The 19286-nt window shown below is 37.6% G+C and overlaps 1 protein-coding gene across 1 annotated transcript in view; it reads left to right on the plus strand.

The window, feature by feature from the left end:
* Nucleotides 1–17978, plus strand: part of LOC145397080 (glutamate receptor ionotropic, delta-1-like) — a gene marked incomplete at its 5' end in the record, with an annotated part of 40547 nt that extends 22569 nt beyond the window's left edge. Inside the window, 3 exons of the mRNA XM_080270287.1 lie at nucleotides 7746–7924; nucleotides 9539–9638; nucleotides 17838–17978. Of these exons, the coding sequence (XP_080126413.1) occupies nucleotides 7746–7924; nucleotides 9539–9638; nucleotides 17838–17978 (420 nt within the window). The remainder of the gene's footprint in view (nucleotides 1–7745; nucleotides 7925–9538; nucleotides 9639–17837) is intronic.
* Between the last annotated feature and the right edge of the window lie 1308 nt (nucleotides 17979–19286).

Consider the following 19286-nt stretch of genomic DNA (forward strand, 5'->3'; position numbering starts at 1 on the left):
GCATATAACCGCCATCACACAGTCATAGCACTCACATCTAGCTCATTTGTTCTCGTATGACCGCCGCATCGTTAAAGAAATTTTTCTCATCACTTATCTGTCGATCGACTTCGGCTGTGGTCTGCATTGGTGGTCGTCCCCCTGGGTTGTTGTTCCGGTCTCGACTTTCTGTCCAGCACGTCAGGCATAATAAAACGATTGTCTTTGATATTCCAAGGGTGTTGGCCATCTCCCCCGTAGACTTCCCATTCTTGCCTGCCAACAGTTTGCCCTCGAAGGACGAGAGTGCATTGCTGTCGGTTCATCGTTTACACATCTGCCCCGTGCAAGGATTGTAATTTGCCTGGACGCCTTGCTTTGTGATAAATATCGGTAAAGTTTCCATTTTGTTTAGCATTATAGGTATTTAATACACACACACACACACACACACACACACACACACACACACACACACACACACACATATATATATATATATATATATATATATATATATATATATATATATATATATATATATATATATATATACTATCAGGTGCAATAAACAACTCTAAGGCCGAGGCCTCGGTGCCGCTTCACTGCTGTGGGTGTAAAAGGTGTGGGAGCAACACATTAGATCATGTTCCCTTTTTAGATACCCACACCTTGAGCAGTTGCAGTTGGGGTGACTGCCAATTTAAGTTAACGTGGCCACGACAGACAGACAGATAGAAAGACAGACAGATAGACAGAAAGAGAAAGAGACAGAGACATTGACAGAAAGAGAAACTGTCAATAAGAACAGCTTATGGTACGCCTTATGGTCATGAAGGTAGATTCCCACTATGTTGGTATTATGTAAGAACAGCAGATACTGCCACCTTCACCTCCCTGGGTCAGAGAGGGATGGGGGGTAGAAGAGGATCTCGGTGCTGAGAGAGGGAAGGGGAGAGTGAGAGGAGTGGGGGGAAGATGGGAATGAGTTTCCAGCAATGAAAGACTTAAAACAAAAGGAAAGAGAAGGGAAGGATTATATTATAGCCAGTAACCACATCTGTGTATGACATACACCTAGATAATACCATTTATACTTTGTGGAAAACTTTTTTTTTTTTCAAAGCACTAATAAGGAGTGTGCTGCACCATCTGACAATGTACGACAGAAGCGTTTTATGATGAGTGAGCACATATTGGATTAAACTCTCATACAAAAATCTCTTAATATTTGATTATCATTGCAATCGAAGTTTATCAATCAATTAAATGTGTTTTGACATTAATGGAAAACATCAGTGCATGTGGTTACTTATACTATTGTCTTCTAAATATATGCATTGTAAACTCGTTTCACTTTTAACCAGTAATTGGCTACCCATTCATTCATCTTCTTTGACACAAGAAACACGTGAGTACGTCATGAGTTGCAGGCTGATCAACTGCCACACCGAAAGTACACTCTTATAATATACTAGGTTCACATGTTGCCAAAAGTGCATTGAGCAGGGCATGAGGCTGGTGCCTGTCCATCTGGGGACAGTCAGTCCGGTCAGCATTCGTTCGATCATCGTGTCCAACTACCCTCCTGAAGATGGGGACGAAAAGAAATATATAAGTGCCGGGTTTTTCAATATTCAGGTTTCTATTGGGGGGGAAATAAAACAACGAGAGCAATGTATTCTGTTAGGACTGTAAAATATCTTGATACATAATACCCAGCAACATTCATAATAGAGTCTAAAGGTTAGGTCAATGTCAAACCTAGGGGGCAAAAGGAAGTGACGTTAGCACCTCTCCAGAATGTCTCACAGCAGCACAATAGCCCACAAACCATACACACACATACACACATACACAGCCTCATGACCATACACACACATACACACATACACAGCCTCATGACCATACACACACATACAAACACACAGGCTTCTAGAACAATTCAACAACAGTATAGCCCACGTGTCACAATCCCTGCTAAACGAGAATGTAGGAATCTGATATCAGAAAAGGGCTAGCCATGGAACCGACAGGTAGTGGAAAGAAGGAGGCAGCGAAAGTATGAACCTCGTCTACGAATCTACGGTGAACTTGTACAAAAGCAGGCAAGACTCTAACCAAGATTAGCTTCAATTCTACAGTGAATTCCTACAAAAGCAGGTGAGACAGTAACCAATATCAGCTTCAGTTCTACAGTTGATTCTACACAATCAAGAAGCTACAATTTTACAATCAAAGAACCACAAGCGAGTATACAGTAAAAAGAACGAATCTACAAATTTACGAGTTTAGGCCACGAATCTACGAGTTTACGAGTCTGCGAGCCTGCAAGCCTACAAGTCTACGAGTGTACAATTGAGTCTACATTATCAAGACAGAAAACAACCAATACCTCTTACAACCAACAACTCGCAACCAGGTCCTGACAGTATTCTCTCCAACCCCCCCTCCGTCTCCCCGATTATCACGCTGATGTAGAGGTGAAGAGGTCACACGACGCCTTGCCAGTAGTTTAACAAAATATTGATACAAACAATCTTCCAACTTCTATGACGAACCAACGAACTATAACCATCTACGATCAACTACAAGTAACAAGTCTATGAGTCGTCTCTATAATCTTTTACACGCACCTACAAGTAGCGACATTCTTCATCCCACAACGAGTAAATCACAAGAAAAAAGGACCGAGAATAAATTGAGAAAGAAAAACAAAACAAGCAAACGAAAAGCAAGAACACAGCAACAACCAGCAGACCACCACCCTTCTCTCCATCCGCCCCCTACCTCCACCAACATCACCACGCTGATGCAAGGAATGAAGAGGTCAAGAAGACGAAGCAAATACCAAGCCCAAATTCACAACTCATCTTACTCACCTTTCTTCACTCATTTACCCACCACAGCTACCAGAGGGTGAGAAATCGACGTCACTGTGCGTGTTTGCTGAGACGACACCACGTCAATCAACTCGTGTGTGACACCACCACTCACAACCACTCACACCATTCACACCACGGTAAAAACTAGTGAGTTACATAGTTACTTCATTTATACAATACACATTGGTAGACAAAAAACTTCTGCACAAACATATAAAACGTGCTGTATAGTTACAACTTACGTACACATACCTACTTCAGTTATCTGCATAATTCAGTCACTAAATAATTGCTCCAACAATAAATATCCTACACTGTATTTATTCATTCATTTACTATAGCATTTATTTACTACCAACGAGTGTTACCATTTATACCTACATAAAATACGTGTTTCATACATACAGCTATACATTATTACATCCACAAAGTAAAAAAGAAAATATACTATCACAGTTACTCAGTGAGCAATTAAAAGAACTGTATTAAACGTTTATTAATTAAAGCTACCTAGCAGAAACAGACCAATTAAGTTACAAGGAAACCCCCCCCCAAAAAAAATATATATATATATTAATTAAAGCTACCTAGTGGAAACAGACAAATTAAATTTCAAGGTAAAAAATAAAAATGGTCAACACAAATTATGTTAGCAAGAAATCTTCCACACAATCGTGAAGAAGCTGACACATATATTGCCCACGATAGGTACAAGTGAACAAGTCAGGGTATATAGTTAATACTGTATATAGTGTACATATACTTTTTTTATATAAAATAAATTACGGGGCTATATAATACCATTTGCAATTATATCTGTGCAATATAAACTAAGCCTTAAAAAAGGGTCTCAAGGGAATTAACCAGCAATTATGCAATCTCGGACAACAACGAAAAAGTGTAGACAAACGAAGAAAAACAAACTATAGATTATCAATACATACAAAAAAAAAAACAAAAAAACAGTAAGATCACATAACAAACAAATGAAAATAGGTGTGTTACTACAAATGCCAAGATACCACATAAACTCCTTCTATAAGTGAAACAAAGAGCAATTTATTGTTCTCCACGAGCCAGTGGCAAGGCACATCATCACTATCATCGACCGCAGCATGACCGGATTAGCGATGTCAGGACTAGTTACTACAATATTACTGCAATTACTACAATTATGTAACGACAAACGATTGCATTATGTTACAGTTGTTACAATTATGTAACTACAAACGGTATGTAACAATTACAATACAATTATGTACAATACAATTATTATGTAACAATACAATTATGTAACAAGTCATACAATGTTACAATTATGTATTACTACAATGTTCCTACAATATTACTGCAGTGTTACTAGAATTGTGTTGCACTTGCCACAGTTATGTAACAACAAACGATATATAAATTACAATAGAATTATGAACAATTACTGTATAAATATTCATACAATGTTAGTACACTTCTGTATCACCAGTATCATCGCACAAGTTAGGTGAAATATTAGACATTACTAAAGGGATAACTCCAAATGTAATGTAATGACCTAGCAGTATTACCATAGCACAGTTATATGCGTATGTCTGTTATACATACACATTGTACAATAAGTTATACAATATTCTATAATCAGTTTAACTATAGTGCATTTGTTTAATTATGTATAAAAATTTTTTTAAAATGTATTATGTTTCAAGAATATTATTAGGCCAGTACAATATTATCACGAATATTATGTCTATACAATATTATAATCAATATTATGTATTAATAGATTAGCATATGTCAATGATGATAGCTGTCAGAGGACCGTTAGCTGACGTGACCGAGCGATGTCAGGACTGTAAAATACCTTGATACATATTAACCAGCAACATACATAATATAGTCTAGAGGTTAGGTCAATATCAAACATAGGGCCAAAGGAAGTGACCTTAGCACCTCTCCAGAATGTCTCACACCAGCACAATAGCCCAAAAACAGCACTTCGTGACCATACACACACATACACACATATGCACATTTAGGCTTCTAGAACATTTCCACCACAGTATAGCCCACATGACACGACCCCTGCTAAACGAGAATGTAGGAATCGGAGATCAGAAAAGGGCTAGCCATGGAACCGACAGGTAGTGGAGAGAAGGAGGCCAGCAACAGGGGCGAGAGAGTGGCAGAGAGAGATAGAGTGAGATAGTGGGGAGGTAAGAGCGGGATTCTATATTTCACTCGTGTGTGAGAGACTTTGTTAATAATTACAAGACAAATAAAAATAGTCCCATACTAATCTTTACCTCTCCTGTCATTGCATGACAAAGGGAATGAAGATTATCTACTTACAAAACTACTCACGTATAACAACTGCTCGTCCACGAGTCTAATATATGTATAACTGATCTACAAAACACACTATAAGAAACTACGGAGTTTCTACAAGAATTCTCCTCTGTAACATTTTTTTTATGAAGTTTTCTCAGTACTTCAGTCTTGGATGATATTATTTTGCCACACAGGTTCTCATATCAACAGAGAAAAATCACAGTAAATTAACATGTACTCAGGGTAAAGAAGCTGTTAACCCCTCTGCACATGATGATGTGTTTGTCGTCATCAGGGTGTGGTTGGGCCAATACAAATTGACGCTTTTGTCATCATTAAAGCATAAAAAATTTCATCAGAAAAAAAGTTTCTGGGGATCGGCGTCATTTTTGGAGGAGCATAGCTTTCCTGCTCCTTGTCAAAAGTAATGAGTTGGCAACTTTGGGTCCCGATATCAGCAAGAGACCGGACAGGTTATTCAGTACCAAATGAGCTGTGAGTGGGGAAACTACTGTGTGGTTGTCACTTTAAATTTCCTCTCTTATCCCCATCTCGGCTGTGCAACATATTTCGATATACCAGTAGTGCTTGTGTATAGTGTTTGGGCACTGTTGTGATTAGATTTGGTGTTTGCAATATGAAATTTGGTGTTTGTGAAACATTCCTGGTCATTATCAGTTGTTGGCCCAATGAAGATTCTGCTACTGTTTCTAGTCAACTGCACTGCCTCTACCCTGCACCAAATGTGAGCATTCAACTAAAAAAAATAGTGATAGTGAATTATGTGAATATAGTGTCCATATCTAGTGTACACAGAATTGGTGAATTACATGCAGTAGCTCAGAGGAAGGCAGGAAACCACCCTACAGTCACTACACGGTGTGGGTACACCATAATTTTTTGCATTTTTCTCGAAACTATAAGGCCTAGGATCACCGTTGTGGTCTCAAATGAAAGCCAATGAATTTCTGCATAGGATGATCAACTAAAAACGTATCATTGGCGAGAAAGGTTTTTCGCTAGAGCTCCCCAAATAAAAAATCTGCTGTCAGTCAGAAATGGATTTTATTTTTTTGCTTATTGCTCGAACACCATACCTCGTATCAAACTGGAGCCTCCGGCATTCGAAAGCTAACAAAATTCTCTTTCGAATGATGGTTAACATGTAGAGATTGTTTAGTAAACGTTCGACTTACGATGTTGGGAAATGAGATGTATGTTCCTGAATGTTTATTCACAAGACCCTAACATACATATAGTGTATTTTTTTTCCCACTTTTTTTTGCTTATCGTGTAGAACAAACATCGACGAATAGGAATATGTGGGTTTTAAGGCAAAATAAATATGTTGGGGTGGTGAAAATTACCCGAGAATACATTTATCTGGAGTGCATGGCAGGTGGGGGGGGGGGGAGGGGGCTAAAAGCTGATGCGTCATGGCACAGAAAACTTGTTAATTTATCTGCGCGTGAAAGGCTTACACAGTGAGAAACATCTGGTGGCAGACAATTTCAACAAGTTCCTCATTCACACCTCAGAGCGATCAGTGAGTGAGTGGGTAATGACACCTACTCTTCCAGTCTGACTCGAAGGGTATGAGATTGATAACTAGCTCCCCTAATGGTCACCAAAAAGGTGAAAAAAAAAGATGCTACCATCGCTGGGGCAATCCTGAAAGCTAGAGAAGAGAGCACACAAAAACACGTCTGCACTCCCCACGACCAAGCATGAAAGTCCTATCTCAACATTCACCGCTGCCCTGGTGATAACCACTCACCCATTCTAAATATTAATGACTGAACATGCTTCACTGCTTAAGATCGTCTCACCCATATAGATCTGAAAGCTACCTGGATGGTCTATAACACAAACTCGCACTGATATAGTCTGAAGTAGTCAATCCTAAACCGATACTTTACTTAACCTTAACATAATGATGTAGGTATTTTGTGTTGAGTCTGGTCATGGACAGTGAAAATCAATTTCACTCTAATACAGATGATCTCCCTCAGTTATTTCAAGAAGTCTGGCCTTATCTAGAATACAGACATTTGATGGAATGTGTAACTAAATGGTACAAGAAGAGTGAGAGGGACTCAATTTTTTGAGGTTTCATTACAATATCGCAATCTTTAATTTCTTTATCCCCGTGGCTGGAGGGAAGTCGAAGTCAAGGCTGAAGAAAAGCCAGGTGAGTGGACAAAGGTAGTCTAACAGTCTGATAATTAACAGTTAACTATGATGGGCTGACTTATTAGTACACATGAAGCCCAACATTGTCCTGACGCCTACCACATAAGCACAGTTGTGGAATATGATACTATTGTCATGAAAGGTAACTAAGAAAGGAAGGTATGCATATCACATAATGCACCCTTTTATTATTTCTCCGTTTCACACCCTTTTATTATTTCTCCGTTTCACATGCATTATGTCACCATGCCTCCTGTTCAAACTACCTTTTTGCAGGCCAAAACATTTGTATATTCAGTTCACGCACTTTCAGGAAAAGGGTACATTCCCCCTCCCCCCTTTTTAAATACTGTCTCTTATTCTCAGTATACCAACTATGAAGACGCCATAGAGAAGGTGTCTAGAGGAGGCTACACACTAGTTGCCATGGTGAATCATATCACTATAATCATCGAGTCCCTGTACACTGATGAACGTGGTCGCAATCCCTACCACATTGGCAAGAAGCCCATCTCTTTCATGGCAACCTTTGGATGGGGATTGAGGTAAGCGACTTACTTGATCATACTTCTTGATTATACCCACGTCATTAAATACTGGCTATCAGGATGATAATACCTTGGTAGTTATTACCACAGTTGTAATCACAGACTATTATTGATGATGATTATTAACCTAATAATGCTGAAAATCTTGTGCTATATGTAGTATATTGATGACTAACTCCTTCCATCCGAAGAAGGAAGTTTTGCGTTGGCGCTCATAAAGCGATGCAGTTTATTGGACAGTGTGTGTGTGTGTGTGTGAAACAGAGAGAGAGAGAGAGAGACAGAGAGACAGAGAGAGAGAGACAGACAGACAGACAGACAGACAGACAGACAGAGATAGAGACAGACAGACAAACAGACTTTTCATCAGATGTAAATCAAACATCATGGAATGACTCAGGGTTAGAACAGTAGGTCAAAGATCAAGGTCACCGGGCTTGGATCAAATTTTGACCTAGCAAGATTTAGGCTAACTTCTTGGAATGCTTAATGATAAGGCAGAACGATCAGGTGTATTTGAAAACAGTCAGCCATAGGTCAAGGTCACAGGACAAGGCCATATTTTAAGCTGTCTGTTAGTATGTGAACAAAATAAACAGGTTTAGTTTGACTGAGACAAAACTCGGTAAGAAAAGGTCAGGCTTCATACGCCAAGGTCAACTTAACAGCTTTTATCTGATTTAGATTTGGAAAGATTTATGGTAATGCTACAAAAAATAAAAGGAATTCTATATTGAAAACAATCAAATGTCAAGGTCACAGGGAAATGTCGACAGTCACGGTAGCATGCTTGTCATCTGACTCAGTTTCGATAAAATGTACACAAAATTTTGGCTGGTAGGTTCTGGGTGGAGCGATACTGAAGGAATTTTATTTTGAAAACAATCAGAAAAGGTCAGGATCACAGGACAAGGTTATATGTTCGGTCCTATAACTAAATTAGCTTTGACTGTGTTCCGACTTTTCATGATCATAGGTCTCGGGGTCAGAGAAGAATGAAGAAATTTAAATTTGAGAACAACACAACAATGACCAGAATCACAGTACAAGATCAACTCACAAGTTTGGTACGATTTAGGTGAAAGTTGGTGGAAGGACTGAGGGTGAAGCACAACTGGAGCAATCGGAATTTTAGGGAAATGGGTCGAAGGTTAAATTCACAGGGTAAAATCAAATGTTCGGTCATTTAAACAACTCCGGATGCGAATATTGCACTATAATGTTCCTGCTTGTTGACTATATCGTTGTCGCTACCTGTCATTTTTTTTAAACTTACGACAGAGCTGAAGGTGTGAAGGGGTTAATGAAGCGTATATCTAACCCTTTCTATTTCGGAATATCTTGCACGAGCTAAAAAATACAACCAGCTATTAACAAAACGAAAATAAAGGTGCGTAATCGAATCTGATGGTGTAAATACGGTGTTAATGATTGATGAATATTATGATCACACTCTTAATGTTGATAACAGACAATGATTTAGACATGGAGGACAATGATGACTTTTATGATTTCCGTAATAATTAATATCATGCTTATGCAGCTGATGCCTATAACTATGCCAATGTTTATTACACAATTGATAGGTTCATTCCTTACATTACTCCTCAGAAAAGGGTCGCCGTATTACCATCGTTTTATGCAACTTATTCATCGCCTTGAGGACGCTGGGATCATGCAGCTGTGGCTCAAGCAGATTATCGAAGGCAGGGTCAGGGAGAACAGAGTGATTTCCAAACAGAATGCTCATCATATGACAGCATTAAATACTGAGGTAACTAACCTAATCCTATAGAAAAGCAGTTCTCAGATTGGAGGAATTACTCCTGGAAAGAAATCTGAACATTCCAAGGGATGAGAGACTGAAACTTGAGGTTTCGTTCTCTCGGAATTTATCAAAGAAAAGTCATATTACCTATTTTGCAAAATCTACTTTCAAGAGAATAGGTGTGCTAAGATTAGTCCGTGCCTTCTTAACCCCCGCAAAGCTTGATTCAGAGGTTTTATTCGCCCGTGTGTGGAGTACAACTCTCATGTGTGTGGGGGGGTGGGGTGCTCCAAACATACACAGCTTCTCGACAGGCAACAACTCCATTTGCAGAGCCATCCCATGGAATGAATTAAGTCAGTGTATTAATATCATTAATGGAACGAATACAGTCATACCCATAGATGTATGCTAGTGCCAACCCTATTCTTAGCTCCTATTAATGATCTCTTCTCTGTCACCCAGAATCCCATCCATTCATATGCAGATGACTCACGGTTTATTCACAGTCAAACACCTATTCACCAAGTTTATTATCTCTAACTCTCAACTCAGTGCAACCATCTCCATAAATCAAGACTTATCTACGATCACTAAATGGGGACAAAATAACCTTGTCTAGTTTAATGCTAGTAAAACTATATATAAACAATTTACTAACAAAGAGATATTGCCAAATTCGTTTATTATCTTCAATGTTACTAATATTCCCATCTCCAAAAGTATTGAAAGTTTCTGTGTTTCACTTAACAATATCTTTAGCTGGACCTCTCATGTCTGATCACTTGCTGAAACCGCCTCAAAGAAACTTGGATTACTGTACAGAGCCCAAACTTTTTCACTGACGAGCAGTTTGCTATATTTTATAAAAGACCTGTGAAATATTGCTCACTCTTGTGGAATGGATGTGGAGAGGTTGCACTAAAACAACCTGGCAATATTCAGAACAAAACTGTTGGAATTATTAATATCCTTGCTATTACAAATGAACTACCTTCCCTACGATTAAAATTGAAATGTTGCCTCCCTTGCATTATTTTACAGATACATTTATGGCAAAAGCTCAGACGAAGTTGAATTCATTATGCCACCTCCCCATGCTTCCCTCCTGCTACATGGGCATCTGGTAGCGCTCCTGACTGGAATGTCACACGGCCAAATTGCAGAACTTCTGCGTATCAGAATTCTTTTATTCCCCGAACTACATCCCTCTGGAACTCGCATCCCCTGAGTTGTTTCTTCCCAGACTTCAACCTATAGCTGGTCAAGTACTACAGTTACAGATTATTTATGAATGAAGAACTCCAGGAATCTTGTGTACAGATTATTTTTTAATCCATTTTTTTTTCTTATTCTGTTCTGTTTTTTAAAAAATATGCATGCTCTCTCTAGTGTTTACAGAGCCAACAAAATCATACACGTAAGACGATTCAACAACATAACGTCAGACAGTAGTATGGCTGTCATCATAAGGAAACTTAATCCAGCATCCGTTTAGCCTAATGCATTACACACACACACACACACACACACACACACACACACACACACACACACAACCATCAGTGAACTAACCGTGGAATTGAGTACACTTAGGAAGAAAATTAGTGAAATGGCAAGTACAGTAGTCAATCACGAGAGTGTTATGGAAGAGTTCAAAAATGATACAGAGACAATTAGGCAAGTTAGCAGTCTTATTGACCAGAGCAGTGATATTGAGAAGAAGATAACACAAGTAAATGAAGCTGTGCAAAGCTACAAAAATGATGTAGAAACCACGTATGCAGAAATGGTGAAAGTAAAGAAAGACTTAGAAACAAGGGTGGAGGAAAAAAGCATTAAAAAGGAGGTGAAAAGAATAATCCAAAACAATCCAAAGTTAGTCAGAGATTCAGTAGAGATAAACAAATCAATAGTAATCACTGGTATAGAAGAGGATGAAGTTAAAAACAAGATCACAAGAGACAAAAAGGAAATGGCAAATGTAATGAGCTTACTGAAAGAAGTATCAGAGGAAATCTGTAGTAAAGACACAGAGGAACACAAAAGGTTAGGGAAATACGAGAAAAGCAAGACAAGACCTCTAAAGGTGACTTTCCAGAGTGTAAACACTGTGGAAGAGATACTAAAAAATGCAAAGAATCTTAAGGAAAAAGAGGAGTTCAAAAATGTATGCATAAAAAGATGCCTAACACAAGAGGAATTGGAATTACTGAAAGAGAAAAGGGAGGAAGCAAAAACAAAAAATGAGGGAAGATCAGAAGAGGACAAGAAGAAATTTTTTTTACAAAGTAATAGGATTGCAGGTACGAAAGTGGTACACAAACAGGATGGAAGAAAAAGGAGGAAGGTAGTAGAACCATGTCATGACAAGTATATAAACAAGATGATAAAGTTGATGTACTCGAATGTGGATGGAATGGTATCTAAATTACTAGAGATGAATGATTATGTCAGAGAAAATGAACCACAAATAATATGCCTAACTGAAACAAAATTAATACCAAGGATATCAAATGACATACTAAACTTAAAGGAATACAATATATGGAGAAGAGACAGATATTTAAAAAAAAAGGAGGAGGAATTATAATATTAACTAAGAAAAATCTAAAATTCAAGGAAATAAAACTAGATATACCATCACAAGTAGAACTGATTGCAGTAGAGATCGACACATCTGAAGGTAAAGTAATTGTAGCCAATTTGTACAGGCCACCCAGATCAACACATGGGAAAGAGACAAATATGAGGACCTGTCAGAGAGTACAATTCAGAGTGTAAGATCATTGCTACATAAAATGGAAGAGAAATCGGAAAGAATTATACTAACTGGGGACTTCAATACAAATATAAATTGGAATACTCTAGATATAAATAGCCAAGAAAGCTGTTGGGACCAAAAGCTCCTGGATCTCGTACAAGAGTTTTTCTTAACGCAACATGTGAGGGAAACCACCAGAAAAAGAGGACTTGATGTACCTTCAGTGCTAGATCTAATATTTACAAGGCAAGAAAATGATATTGACAGTTTAATATATCACCCTCCACTCGGCAAAAGCGATCATGCAGTACTAAATTATAACTTCAGGATAGCATATGACATAGTAAACAGCAATGATAGTTACAAAAAGAGCCTAAACTATAAAAAGGGAAATTATCAAGACCTAAAGAAGTATTTCTTAGAAGTTGATTGGGAAAATGAGCTTAGAGGACAAGATTTAAATGCTGTATATAAAAAATTTTGTGAATTTTATGAAATAGGAGTCCAGAAGTACATCCCACAGCACAAAGAAGCAGATAAGAAAATACAGAAATGGTTCAATACAGAATGTAAAAAATCAAAAGAAAGAAGAGATTTGTTGTGGAATAGATACAGAAGACACAATAGTGAAAGGGCGTACAATAATTACAAACAGGCAAGAAACGACTATACAAGAGTAAGGAGGGAAGCCCAAAAACAGTTTGAGGAGGATATAATAAATAAAAGTAGTGATCAACCAAAGCTGTTTTACAGCTATATGAGAAGCAAAACTAAAGTAAAAGATATAATACAATCCATTACGGACGAGGGAATCACTTATACACAAGAGAAAGATATTTGTGAAGCACTAAATAAGAATTTCCAATTAGTTTTTACAGAAGAAAAAAAAAATTTTGAGAGGGACTATGTGGAACACGCATGTCCACACATACTACCAGATATACAAATAGCAGAAAAAGTAATACAGGAGGAGTTAAGTAGATTAGACAGAGGAAAAGCAAGTGGTCCTGATGAAATTTCATGTTGGGTATTACGAGAATGTGCAAAGGGGTTATGTAAACCATTATTTTTAATTTTCAAGAAATCCTTGAGTCAAGGTAAACTACCTGATATTTGGAAAAAAGCAAATATTGTCCCCTTATTCAAGAAAGGAAATAGACAAAATCCACTCAACTACCGACCAATATCACTGACCACTGTTGTAAGCAAGGTATTAGAAAAACTTATAAGAAAAGCTTGGGTAAATCATCTAGAAGAACACAGTATGATAACAGAAAGACAGTTTGGTTTCAGAAAAGGAAAATCATGTGTTACTAATCTGTTGAGCTAATACGACAGAGTAACAAACACAATACAGGAAAGGGAAGGATGGGTGGACAGTATCTATTTAGATTTCAAGAAAGCTTTTGACACAGTACCACACCAAAGACTTTTATGGAAACTGTACCATCAAGGAGGAATTCGAGGCAAACTGTTTTGTTGGATGCAAGACTTTCTCATAAAAAGAGAAATAAGAAAAGTACTAAGAGAAAACTATTCATCATGGAAAGAAGTGACTAGTGGAGTACCACAGGGTTCAGTGCTGGCACCAATCATGTTTTTAGTGTATATAAATGATATAAACAGTAACACTGGAAATGAGAGCTATCTGAATATGTTTGCAGATGATGCAAAAATACAAAGGAGAATTACTAACACAGACTCTTGTAAAGAGCTACAAGAAGAAATAAATAAACTTCACGAATGGAGTAGTACATGGCAAATGGAATTCAATGTGGGCAAGTGTCATGCAATCAAGTTTGGTAAAAGTGGAAAAAGACCTGATTGGGATTATAAGTTAGGAAATAAAACCCTATACACATCAGAAAGAGAGAAAGACCTAGGTGTGATTATTAATAACAGACTATCTCCGGCTGACCACATCAGCGAGAAGGTACGGAACATGTATACACTGCTTGCAAATATGAGAATAGCATTCACATACATAAATGAAGACATGCTAAGAAGGATAATAACATCATTCAGTAGACCAACCCTGGAATATGCATCAGTAGTCTGGAGTCCTCATCTCAAAAAGCACATAGACAAGATTGAAAAAGTTCAAAGGGCCGCTACAAGATGGATACCAAGCTTAAGGGACCTAAGCTACGAAGAAAGATTAAATAAACTGAATCTACCAACACTACAGGAGAGAAGGAAAAGAGGTGACATGATAATGCTATATAAATGCATATCAGGAAAGGAGAAAATAGACATAAATGATTACTTAACATATGGAGAAGCATCAGCAAGAGGACACTGCAAAAAAACTGCATAAGAAGAGAGGCGATAAAGACGTAAGGAAATTCAGTTTCCCAAACAGAGCAATTGATCAATGGAATGCACTACCGAATGAAATAGTGTGTGCCAAAACAATTCACAAATTTAAGGATATGTACGATAAATATGGTTTAAGACACGGCACAGTACGAGCTTGACTCATTCCTGTAAAGATACAATTAGGTAAGAATTAGGTAAGAACACACACACACACACACATAAACGTGTATTTTGTACTCATCTGCCAAAATGCGACAGTCATTCAGCAGATGCAGTGTCATCCAAAAGTATCCAGATTCCGTAAGCACTTGTATTTTGAAATAATATTATATTTAAAACCCACTTCGCGTAAATACACCACGTGCCTAACTGGAACTCATTACCAATAGAATAAAATCACACTTCACTTCCTGTGTGCATATTAAATTTTATTCTCTTTTTATTCGATATGGGCATCCGATCTGGACAACATACAATGAGGTTTACGATGCAATTTATTTTGTTATTTTTACAAGAAAAAAAAAGACTAAATTAATGTTAGGTTTAAGACGAAAAACATGGACATGTTAATTAAAATTTTAGACTCTCACTTTCTTCCGAAAATTAGTAACACAGATTTTACACACACACACACACACACACACACACACACACACACACACACACACACACACATACACTCACAAGAAAGTAATTTTGAGAGGGATGATAAGGACCATGCATGCCCACACATATTACCAGATATACAAACATCAAAAAAAGAAATACAAGAAGAGTTAAGTAAATCAGAGAAAGGAAAAGCAAATGGCCATGTCGAAATTTCATGTTGGATGCTACATGAATGTGTAAAAGAGTTAAGTAGACCAAAATATATGATATTCTAGGAATCCTTAGGTCAAGGTAAACTACCTGATATTTGAAAGAAAGTAAACATTGTTCCCCTATTCAGGAAAGGGAATAGACCAATTCCACTCAACTACCGAACAGTATCACAACCAGTGTTGTAAGAAAGATACTAGAAAACCTGATATGAAAAGTTTCGGTCAACCATCTAAAAGAACACAGTATGATAACACAAAGGCAGTTTGGTTTTAGAAAGGGAAAATCATGTGTTACTAATCTCTGCTATGTTAGAGTTGCAGAAACATTACAGAAAAGAGAAAGATGGGTGGACAGTATCTATCTAGATTTCATGATTTCATGAAAGTATTTGACAGAGTACCACACTAAAGACTTTTATGGAAACTGTACCATCAAGAATGAATCCAAGGCAACCTGTACTGTTCGATGGAAGATTTTCTCAGACAAAGGGAAATAAGAACAGTACTAAGGAGAAATTACTCATCATGGAGAGAAGTGACGAGAGGAGTTCCACAGGGCTCAGTGCTGGCACCAATTGTTTTTAGTGTATATAAAGGACATAGATAGTAACACTGGAAATGACAGCTATCTAAATATGTATGCTGATGATGCAAAAATACAAAAGAGAATTACTAGCACAGACTCTTGTAGAGAGCTACAAGAAGAATTAAATAAACTTCATGAATGGAGCGATAAATAGCTAATGGAATTCGATGAGGACAGGTGTCATGTAATTAAGTCTGGTAAAAGTGGGAAAAGACCAGATTTGGATAATAAGTTAGGAAGTAAAATCCTACACATATTAGAACGAGAGAAGGACTTAGGAGTGATTATCAGTAACAGACTATCTCCGGCTGACCACATTAGTGAGAAGGTACGGAACATGTATACACTGCTTACTAATATGAGAATAGCATTCGCATACATAAATGAACACATGCTGAGAAAGATAATAACATCATTCATCAGATGAACCCTGGGGTATGCATCAGTAGCCTGGAATCCTCATCTCAAGAAACACATAGATAAGACTGAAAAAGTTGAAAGGGCAACTACAAGATGGGTACCAAGCTTAAGGGATCTAAACTACGAAGAAAGAGTAGAAAAATTGAATCTACCAACACTACAGGAAAGAAGGAAAAGAGAAGACATGATGATGCTATATAAATGTGTCTCAGGGAAAGAGAAAATAGACATAAATGAGTATATAACGTATGGGGAAGCGTCAGCAAGAGGACACTAAAAAAAACTGCATAAAAAGAGAGTTGATAAAGACGTAAGCTAATTCAGTTTCCCAAATAGGGCAATTGATCAGTGGAATGCACTACCGAATGAAACAGAGCGTGCCAAAACAAATAATGAATTGAAGGATATGTATGATAAAAGTGATTTAATACACGGGACAGTACGAGCTTGACTCATTCGTGTTAAGATACAGTTATGTACGAACAATTAGGTAAGAACACACACACACACACACACACACACACACACACACACACACACACACACACACACAGGTCAAGCTTTGATTGACTCCAAAAGATTATGATATGAATGTTCGAGTAAACAAGTGAAGAATCTGTTAATACTGTTGGGATATTCTGGGCAGCTCCTTACCTGATGTATTGTTTCAGTGATTTGAACGGTAATCATCGGTAATCATGAACACATCTCCGCAAAAAGATTAAGCCTGGCCAACAGATTTATGAGACTTACTAGCATGTTGTTGCAAGACTGAAGTTACGTGATTCTTATTATCACAGAGCATTTTCTAGAGGTAACTACCACTATCATATTGTAATTTTAGCACCTTTGCACTTTTTAAATATTCCGACGAAAGTGAGCCCTCCTTACGACTCAACAGATAGTCGCCACCCAGAATGGGAGTCCTCTGTATGTAGCTTGAAAAGGAAAATGGCAAGTAGAAAATAACTCACTGGTAAGCTGAGTAAGCCATCCCTGAGACGTAAGAGTCACCAGCTCGTAGCAAGGAATGTGTAATACATGCTCTCTCTCTCTCTCTCTCTCTCTCTCTCTCTCTCTCTCTCTCTCTCTCTCTCTGAGAATGACGTTCGGCAACTTTTATCAAGAAAACTGGTATATTTGTATTCGTCATAAGCCTAGAGTACAAAATTCTTTCGCCATATGTTGCTCATTTACTTAGTACGAACACTAATATTTAGTTTCCATTACAGGAAAGTAAAGAGATACCCCTCAGCCTCAACCACACGCAGGGTGGCTTCTACTTACTCTTCATTACCAGTGCCTTGGCCTCCTTCACGATGCTGGTGGAAATCATCACTTACTCTCGTTCCAAGATGAAATCGTTACTTTAACCTTTACAAAACAATGACGTCTATTTATATTGTATCCTTACAACCTCCAGGTTCTTATTTATTTTTCTTTGTTCCTTTAGTGAAAGGGTGTGAAGTTATCTCGATTATGAATCGTTTCTTTAAAATAAAATTAAATAGATCAAACGATGACAAAAACTGATATTACGTTCTCGAGGGGTTCGGGTCCTTTTGACTACGGTAATATATTTTTTTCTCAGTTAATTCATGTTACATCAAGGCAATTCATCTACGGGGAAACCTCTTGTACTGAATCAATTATTGAAACCTACACCTAACCCTAACAGTTTGAGTAATCTTTCCAAAGCAGAATACAAATATCTGTAGATTACAAGAATGGAATACTAAAGACGTCCGTATGTTGGTTACCTTAAGTTAATCAAAGGAAATTTTCATTGTTAGCTGGCTCATCAAAGCAATAATTATTATGTATTTTCAGTCAGATTTAGGACCACATCATCCATATACGGTTTCTGATCGAATGATGAAACGTATTGTACACTTGTATTGATTATTTTGATGTGAAAACTGTCTTACATATCCACCTGCTTTGTTGAACATTTTTTTTCTGTACATGACTGTAATTCCTGGCTTCATAATTAGTCATATTTGTGCAACATGAATTTCAATTCCCTTATGCCACAGAAACGTCAAACAATTTAATACAATAAAATCAGACTTACACAAACAAGGAATTAGGCTTTACTGTTCATAGACAATTATTCTGTTGTAACAATGTACAGTTGAGGAAGTCGAAGGTGCGAAAAAATGTTGGGGTATATGGAGACGTCGGGGAGTGTTCTGTGGTCTTTATTAATGAATCGCTCAGAACCTAGAGCCTGTGTCCGGTGGAACGTGATTGGCTCAACTTTTGAGTGGTGGTGATGCAACTATTCTCATCACATTATACGTAAATGAAGGTTAATAACTAACAAGTGGTAGGAAAGAATTTTTAGAGAATACTACAGTATATAATGAATGAACGTGGAGTATAATGGAGTAATGAGCGTTAGCAATCTGTAAAACCTAACTGGCACATAGCACAGAAGAGCAGCACGTCAGCTGGTAGTTTCGTTTATTCATGGTTGTTGAAACTGCTGAAACGAAGTCTAGTGAATCAGACTAATCGATGCTGACCTCTAACGAAGAGAACCGGCAATGCTTTCTTTAACGAATCTAATATTGCTATAATATTTCATCGATTTCTAGGGTTATTGCGCTCTATGACGCATGATGTCTTAAAATGCGTATTCCATAAATTAATACTAAATTATAGCCTTATTACCCGTC

Source organism: Coenobita brevimanus, chromosome 40, assembly GCF_032717465.1.
Source record: "Coenobita brevimanus isolate Jiangsu-jjx chromosome 40, ASM3271746v2, whole genome shotgun sequence".
Taxonomy (NCBI): Eukaryota; Metazoa; Arthropoda; class Malacostraca; order Decapoda; family Coenobitidae; genus Coenobita; species Coenobita brevimanus.